The 9,005-nt window shown below is 34.7% G+C and overlaps 1 protein-coding gene across 2 annotated transcripts; it reads right to left on the reverse strand.

Annotated features, from left to right (window-relative positions):
• Positions 1-949: 949 nt before the first annotated feature.
• Positions 950-8,597, reverse strand: LOC308688198 (uncharacterized protein). 2 transcript variants are annotated; one of them, XM_081361125.1, is made up of 12 exons: positions 8,502-8,597; positions 8,133-8,193; positions 5,647-6,641; positions 4,815-4,876; positions 4,428-4,597; positions 3,975-4,144; positions 3,795-3,853; positions 3,425-3,594; positions 2,573-2,742; positions 2,393-2,451; positions 2,022-2,191; positions 950-1,709 (listed from the first exon to the last, which is right to left on the reverse strand). In XM_081361125.1, the coding sequence occupies exons 2-12, from the start codon at positions 8,170-8,172 to the stop codon at positions 1,624-1,626; spliced, it is 2,151 nt and encodes a 716-aa protein (XP_081217251.1). In that variant the 5' UTR covers positions 8,173-8,193; positions 8,502-8,597; the 3' UTR covers positions 950-1,623. The 2 variants fall into 2 exon arrangements, with proteins under 2 accessions (XP_081217251.1, XP_081217252.1); XM_081361126.1 differs by having other exon boundaries at positions 5,647-6,638; positions 8,502-8,591.
• Between the last annotated feature and the right edge of the window lie 408 nt (positions 8,598-9,005).

Raw genomic sequence — 9,005 nt, forward strand, 5'->3', positions numbered from 1 at the left:
GCACAGTTTGTACTGTGCGTATAAGTTTTAGGACCATAACCCTACTAATAATCTTATTATTTATTAAATTATTCACCCCACCTGCAGACCACAAGTTACCATATGATAATATATTAATATTAACGGTAACACTTCACAATAAGTTACAAGTAACAAATATTAATGCATTGACTAGCATTAGCCTATATATTTTTTACAGCATTTATAATAAAAATGTTCTTGTTTATGTTAGTTCACAGTTAATTAACTAAAGTTAACAGATGCAACTTTTGATCTTCAAAATCTAAATGTTGAGATTAACATTCGGTAAGATTAATAAATGCTGTAGAAGTATTTTTCATTATAAGTTGATGTTAACTAATGTAGTTAACTAATGTTAACAAATGAAACCTTATTTGTAAAGTGATACCATATTAACTAAAAAATGTCATATTAGTTATGGTCAGTAGAAGTCATCGGGGATTTGTGCAATTCAATAGTTGTGATTCATCTTATTCTTTTTGAATACGTATATGTTTAGTTAACCTTATTTGGTTGATATTTCATTTTAGCCTGCTATATTTTGAGGATTGTATCTGTGTATTCTTTGTTATTAAAGTTGTGGCATTCTGACATCGATCTTGTTTTGTCGTCTGTTGTCTCTTTTGCCTCTTTGTTGTCTGTATTTAATCTTGGGACAACCGAACAGTAGGGATTGTGCTATAGCATTCATTAAAATAGGGGTCTTTGTATTCAGATTTAAGGAGTTTTAAATCTTTGTGAATAAATATAAAATATTTACAGGACAGTAAATGTCCTGTTTTAATGTATTTGTTATACAATATTGTGGGTGATCTTATGTTTTCTAAAAGTCATTTCGATGATATGAGATATCCTGTTGTCACAAGTCAAAGTTGAAGTTGAATAACCTTAAATTTGTTCATAAAGTATACTTGAAGCGCAATGAAATGAAATTAGAAACAGGATTCACCCTTCATTTTATTAACATACTTTAATACAACATGATACAGATCATTTATCAGACCTTTTTTAATTTCTATTACTCAAAGATTAAATATATAGATTGCTCATGTGTACCTTTGTTGTAAGATACTCAGCATCTAATTAGTACATTGGAAGATATATTCAATTGAAAAGAAGAAAATCAATGTCAAAGGATTCTGAATCACATTATTATACTTTAAATAAACATTTCACTTGTGCCATAGAGGAATGTTCAGATTTATCAGAACATTTTTTTCATTTCTATTACTCAAAGATTAAATATATAGATTGCACATGTGTACCCTGGTTACAAAATATACATGTATATAGATCTTCAGCATCTAACTAATACATTGGCACCTGTGCCATTTTTGCAGCATAGAGGAGTGTTCAGATTTGGCTTCAATAAACCGATCCTCATTATTTCTCCAGCTCAGTGTACAGAGAAAAAATGTGCTTTTTGTAAAGCACAGAACAAAAAAAAATTATAACTCACATGTATCACCAAACTCTATATGTGGCAAGAAAGACCAGTAAATGTCACCTCTAGATCATAACTTGACTCTTTTGCTTTGTAATTTGACTGAAAATATCCGAGATGTCAGTCACAGCCATGTTTTAGTAGCATGATTTTTGTGATTAGTGCATCACAGCTGACAAAAGAAGTGACGCTAGGGTCATCCACAGAGCTGTGAGCATACTAGCCAGGACTGGAGACCTGTTAGCTGTAAAAAATGAAATGAAATGCACATTAATTGATTAATTCAGGCCAGTAAACAAAGTCTCTGGAAACACCTTAAAATCCCTTTATGGACTTCATTCATTCATTCATTCATTCATTCATTCATTCATTCATTTTGCGTTTGCGTACTGTAAACACAATAGCCCACACTACTCATACTCTTTCATTCTCATATTACTCATATTTCTTGACATTTATTTTCTGTATGATTTATTTATTATTTAGTGCTGTCACACTTGTAGAGAAATTGTGTATAAATCATTGCACAAAAACGTAGAAATAAATGTATACTGACCAGCGACTCCTGAGGAATCTGTAACTACGATAGATGTTGGGTCAATTGATAATTTGACTGTTCCATTTCTAACAGCTTCAGCAAGACCCTTAGCCAGCTCTGACGCAGTAGGATTATTGGCAAGAGTATTGTTAAATCCAAGTAGACCCTCTACTACAATAGAGCCAGACCTGAGAGGAGACAATGTTCATAAATTAATAAATGGAAAAACTGTAACGCAACAACTGTACTAATGACTTATAAGCAACTATCCATTTAACTACTCAATCAACCAATAAATAAACATGTAAAACATATTTTTTTTTAAAACAAGCTGTGATGATGCAATTTTACAGAGCATTGACTGTTTTTAAAATTTTATAACATATTACCTGAACCTCCGAACCAACGAGCGCTTGAAGTTCTTAAAACCTTTGTAAAATCCATCAAGCTATAATAAACGAATAAACAGTTTAGTAGAGATTTAATTTTATAATGAAAAACTAGAGAAATGTTCAAATTGTTTTTCAATTGAAATATTTAAACCATTATTTAAAGGACAAAACAATTACCCCAGAGGTGATATTATTTGCCAGCTGTGTGGCTACATCAGATGTCATATTTAAAAGGTCATTTGTAAAGACGCCGTTCAGTTTGAATGTTATATTGTATTCTGTAAGAGTAGAAGCTGCTGAGACTGTTGTAGCTGGAGTCGGAGTTGAAGTATTAGCAGTGGTCGTCCCTTTTGTTCCATTTTTGGGCAGAATTAAAGGAAAATGGGTCACAATTCAATAATACTTTGTATAGGCTTACCAATATACAATAAATCTCAACCATGAAGACAGCATTTTGCTTCTCCTACAAGATTGTGTGTGTGTGTGTGTGTGTGTGTGTGTGTGTGTGTGTGTGTGTGTGTGTGTGTGTGTGTGTGTGTGTGTGTGTGTGTGTGTGTGTGTGTGTGTGTGTGTGTGTGTGTGTGTGTGTGTGTGTGTGTGTATCATCAAACAAGAATGATTATGTCTATGTCCTTCCTTTAAAGGGTTCACAATGTAACAGACAACAGGGGAAAAAAATCTTATGTTATAAAAAATGAAATGAAATGCACATTAATTATTGATTAATTCAGGCCAGTAAACAAAGTCTTTGGAAACACCTTAAAATCCCTTCATTCATTCATTTATTCATTCATTCATTTATTCATTCATTCATTCATTCATTCATTCATTCATTCATTCATTCAGTTTGCTGACTGTAAACACAATAGCCCACACTACTCATACTCTTTCATTCTCATATTACTCATATTTCTCTAAGGGTTGACATTTATTTTCTGTATGATTTATTTATTATTTAGTGCTGTCACACTTGTAGAGAAATTGTGTATAAATCATTGCACAAAAACATAGAAATAAATGTATACTGACCAGCGACTCCTGAGGAATCTGTAACTACGATAGATGTTGGGTCAATTGATAATTTGACTGTTCCATTTCTAACAGCTTCAGCAAGACCCTTAGCCAGCTCTGACGCAGTAGGATTATTGGCAAGAGTATTGTTAAATCCAAGTAGACCATCTACTACAATAGAGCCAGACCTGAGAGGAGACAATGTTCATAAATTAATAAATGGAAAAACTGTAACGCAACAACTGTACTAATGACTTATAAGCAACTATCCATTTAACTACTCAATCAACCAATAAATAAACATGTAAAACATATTTTTTTTAAAACAAGCTGTGATGATGCAATTTTACAGAGCATTGACTGTTTTTAAAATTTTATAACATATTACCTGAACCTCCAAACCAACGAGCGCTTGAAGTTCTTAAAACCTTTGTAAAATCCATCAAGCTATAATAAACGAATAAACAGTTTAGTAGAGATTTAATTTTATAATGAAAAACTAGAGAAATGTTCAAATTGTTTTTCAATTGAAATATTTAAACCATTATTTAAAGGACAAAACAATTACCCCAGAGGTGATATTATTTGCCAGCTTTGTGGCTACATCAGATGTCATATTTAAAAGGTCATTTGTAAAGACGTCATTCAGTTTGAAGGTTATATTGTAGTCTGTAAGAGTAGAAGCTGCTGAGACTGTTGTAGCTGGAGTCGGAGTTGAAGTATTAGCAGTGGTCGTCCCTTTTGTTCCATTTTTGGGCAGAATTAAAGAAAAATGGGTCACAATTCAGTAGAGTGTGTGTGAGTGTGAGTGTGTGAGTGTGTGTGTGTGTGTGTGTGTGTGTGTGTGTGTGTGTGTGTGTGTGTGTGTGTGTGTGTGTGTGTGTGTGTGTGTGTGTGTGTGTGTGTGTGTGTGTGTGTGTGTGTTATCATCAAACAAGAATGATTATGTCTATGTCCTTCATTTAAAGGGTTCACAATGTAACAGACAACAGGAAAAAAATAAATCTGTAAACACACAGACCATTGGTTTCTGTGATATCAGTAGCACTGATGGATGAGCTATTAATTGCGAAGCTGAAATTTCCATTCTCGATAGCCTTAACAAGGGTGTCTTTCACGTCTGTCACATTAGGACTAGTGCCATTCGTGGAGTCAAACTCGAGGACAGAATCAGTCACAATGGAGCCCTTGCTGTGGAGATCAACAGTGTGTTTCAGTGTTGAAACACAGTCAGATAATTAACTAACAAACAACCGAAAGACCAAATAGAACAATCAAATGGTCACTTGACTTACAAACTGATAAACTAGACCAGTTGGGAAAGCAATCACTGATCAAACAAACATGGATATATCCATCTGTTAATAACAGGGTGTTTGGTAATGACTACAAATGAATGTACTGTTACCTGAACTTCCGAATGCGCATGCCTTTGAAGTTTTTAAAACGAATCCTGTTAACTTGAGAACACTGTAACACATAGATAAATAATCATATAAATATCATATTACTTGCTAATAAGCATTTCTGTTTTTCAGATAAAATTTCTCTGCAGGATATGTAGTTTTAAATCGGATAAAAAGCAAGTATTTAGCAAACTATTCACCGTGTAATCACCAGTGGTATCTATTTTTAAAGGAGAACTCCGGTCAATTTTTAACATTGAGCTCATTTTTTTGTACATTTGGAGTGCTGTCAATACAGAGAACAACGACAAAAATCGGTGTTGCCTACACTGTTTTCGGGTGAAGACCAAAGTAGTCGATTGCCGAGTTCACGTGCATAGGTTTAGTACTTATGATCATGCGCGTGAACTCGGCAATCGACTACTTTGGACTTCACCCGAAAACAGGATGTAAACACAGGTATTTGCGCTGGCTTAAATAACATCATTTTTATACATATCTTTCACATCTACTGCAGTCAGATTCACTCGTGTTCACTCTGAAGGAATCACTCACATTAGCTGGGCACTTGTAATGACACATCAAGGATGTTAAGAGGCTAAAAGCAGGTTTAGTACTTGCCCCATTGAAGTCAACAGGGTGCAAATTTTAAAAATAGAATAACTCGGTGTAGGCAACACCGATTTTTGTCGTTGTTCTCTGTATTGACAGCACTCCAAATGTACAATAAAATGAGCTCAATGTTAAAATTGACCGGAATTCTCCTTTAATATTGCCAATACACAACATTACCAGAGTTTCCTACTTCCATGCCTTATAGGAGAAAAATATTACCTCAGTGGTGATCTTATTTGACAGAACTGTAGTCTCAGGACTATTGAGATCGGAGTAGATGTCCTTGAAGTCTTGAACAATACTGAAGACTAAATTAATCTGTGCAACTTCAGGTGCAGAGACTGTTGTAACTGGAGCTATAGTTTGGTTCGTCACTGGAGCTGCAGTTTGGTTCGTCACTGGAGTTGCAGTTTGGTTCGTCACTGGAGTTGCAGTTTGGTTCGTCACTGGAGTTGCAGTTTGGTTCGTCACTGGAGCTGCAGTTTGGTTCGTCACTGGAGATGCAGTTTGGTTCAAAACTGGAGATGCAGTTTGGTTCGTCACTGGAGCTGCAGTTTGGTTCAAAACTGGAGCTGCAGTTTGGTTCGTCACTGGAGCTGCAGTTTGGTTCAAAACTGGAGATGCAGTTTGGTTCGTCACTGGAGCTGCAGTTTGGTTCGTCACTGGAGCTGCAGTTTGGTTCAAAACTGGAGATGCAGTTTGGTTCGTCACTGGAGATGCAGTTTGGTTCGTCACTGGAGTTGCAGTTTGGTTCGTCACTGGAGCTGCAGTTTGGTTCGTCACTGGAGATGCAGTTTGGTTCGTCACTGGAGCTGCAGTTTGGTTCAAAACTGGAGATGCAGTTTGGTTCGTCACTGGAGCTGCAGTTTGGTTCGTCACTGGAGATGCAGTTTGGTTCGTCACTGGAGCTGCAGTTTGGTTCAAAACTGGAGATGCAGTTTGGTTCGTCACTGGAGCTGCAGTTTGGTTCGTCACTGGAGATGCAGTTTCGTTCGTCACTGGAGATGCAGTTTGGTTCGTCACTGGAGATGCAGTTTGGTTCGTCACTGGAGCTGCAGTTTGGTTCGTCACTGGAGATGCAGTTTCGTTCGTCACTGGAGATGCAGTTTGGTTCGTCACTGGAGATGCAGTTTGGTTCGTAACTGGAGTTGTAGTTTGGTCCGTAACTGGAGTTGTAGTTTGGTTCGTTGCAGATGTTGTTGCAAGTGTTGCTGCTTTGGGTAAAATTAAAATGGGACAAAGCTCAACAATAGTGTCTCATAATTAATGCTGAAGATTTACCATCATAGTTTAGCATGCGGTTAGTTCGGCTGACAAATGCAGAGTAAGAAATCAATCCATATATAAAATATAAATATATTTTTAAAAGTCTCTCTCTCTTTAGAGAAAAAAAGTTACTTTATAACTTTGATTTTGGACATTAACGCTAAACTGCTAGATTAAATAAGAGTAAATATACTTGTAATTATGTCCTTTTCTTATGATTCTTAATAGCACCAAAACTTTGGAACAGTCTTCCTCAATGTTAGGCTGCATAGATCAGCCGGAACCGGGTACACTTCTCATAAATCCTGTTAAGGATTTAACTAAATCCAAAGTTAAGGATTCATTAGCTTGAATATACATTGGAACAAACACTAAAATAACATCTTAGTTGAAAATTCACTATACCTACTTTTTTTTTTACAAAACATCCCATGTTATATATTTAACATATGAGCAGAAATTGGTAAACAAAAGATTATTTAATGTGGCAGTAGTCTATTTTACAGTAAAAATTATATAATCTATCCAAAACTAGTCAACGAAATCTTCTCTAAACATTCATATTTTGTCTGTAACATATCGCTTTTATGATATATTATATAGGGCATATAAATGTTAATTTGTAGTTTAAAATTGCTTACAGCCTACGAAGACATTTTATTTCAACATAGGCCTATTTCAGTCGATTTTTACTCATTTTATGAGTAAAGTTTATTAAAATTAGAAAGTGTATCTAAAATTTTAAATTAGAATTAATTTTGATTCATTTGACACTATTTACCCCTTTTTGATTATTATTTTTTATGTACAATAAAAATAAAAGCTGAAGATTTTTGTGGTGTATCATTCATCAGTGCTTCTTTTTCCACTCCAACGTTCCAATAATTTCTGCCCACTAAAAGCTGCATGGATAAATTTGCGTACCCCACAAATAGGCCCATCTATGTAAACGATTTAGACAAAGTTCCATCGATTCAGACTTTATATCATCGTATTTTAAATACATGTATCTGAAATACTGGCCATCCCTGCCTGCGCGTTTGTCAAAGTTAGGGTTTTCTGTACGGTGTTGTGTAAGTTAATAACTAATGATCTTTGCAACGGAACTGAATAATAATAAACTAACTTTAGCTGGACAATAACATTATTCTAGAGCTGCTGTAAAGCCAAAACAATCTCTGTTACTTTAATTTCCTATTATCACTGTAAAGCTGCTTTGAAACAATCTATATAGTTAAAAGCGCTATATAATTGAAGGTGACTTGACTTGACTTGAATTATGATATACAGCATGTTACTTTCTTTTTCACTAACCTTTCTTGTGGTTATAATGAATTTATTTAACATTTTGGTTTCTGATAAACCCTATCTTTTGTAATTCAAGTGCAATGATACAGAATTATTTGGAATGTACAGTAATATCACTACTAGATCCTTACCAATTAGACACAGAACAGCTACAATAATCCTCCACTCCATTGTGATCTTTTAGCAATACGCCTAAAAAATGAAGCATAGAAGTATGATGAGCCAAAGTTCAAAATCAAGCATTTCTTCATGCAACATTGAATAGAGAGAAAAAATCCACAGGGCAGGTGATCTTGATATAACAATTTCAAAAAGTATCAAGAGCTGAATAAGCAACAAACAAATGCAGTTACCGTATATTTACCAAGTTTTTTTTTTTTTTTTAATAAAACATAATATATTCTACCCACTCCTTTCAAGGGTGCGTTAAGATTTACATAAGTGCACACTTACATAATAATGTTTGTATTTGAAAAATAAATAAAATAAATTCTACTTACTTTTTAAAGATTGGGTGAAATGGGCAATCCAGGTTATTCCGTATAGCAAGCTTTTCAAGGAAGGTTCCTGTCATCCGTTATATGGTTACCTCTAACAGAGCACAGCAGACAGGTGTGAGGGCATTTAAAGGGAGACCGTTTTTTTCTTCTTCTGAAGAATGGACCAATGAGAGTTCAGTTGGGAGTTGGTTGACAAACTTGATGAACAGCTGTATCAAAATAATAGCTTTGTTTCCTGGTATGTGATGGTACATGATCACACTAGCCTGCCTACATGTTGTATGGTCTGTTTTCAACCAATTATGGCATTATTTAATTACTCTGTGCCATCACTTAGTAAAACTGCACATTATTCATGTGGAAATATGTACTTCAACATCCTTGACTGAAGTTAATCTTTCTGAAGTAACATTTTCCCCCAATAAAATTCATTCAAAATTCATATCCAATGTGTTTGCAAAAACACTTCCATATACCATTAATGGAGAAAGTAAAGCCATTTCT

The sequence above is a fragment of the Scardinius erythrophthalmus genome (assembly GCF_964197995.2).
Source record: "Scardinius erythrophthalmus genome assembly, chromosome: 3".
NCBI lineage: Eukaryota > Metazoa > Chordata > Actinopteri > Cypriniformes > Leuciscidae > Scardinius > Scardinius erythrophthalmus.

Coding starts and splice junctions, on each gene's coding strand:
- LOC308688198 (XM_081361125.1), bottom strand. CDS start 8,172: ATGGAGTGGAGGATTATTGTAGCTGTTCTGTGTCTAATTG. Junction 3,854..3,974: donor CAAATAATATCACCTCTGGG/GTAATTGTTTTG, acceptor CGTTTATTATAG/CTTGATGGATTTTACAAAGG. Junction 3,595..3,794: donor TCGTTGGTTTGGAGGTTCAG/GTAATATGTTAT, acceptor GTCTCCTCTCAG/GTCTGGCTCTATTGTAGTAG.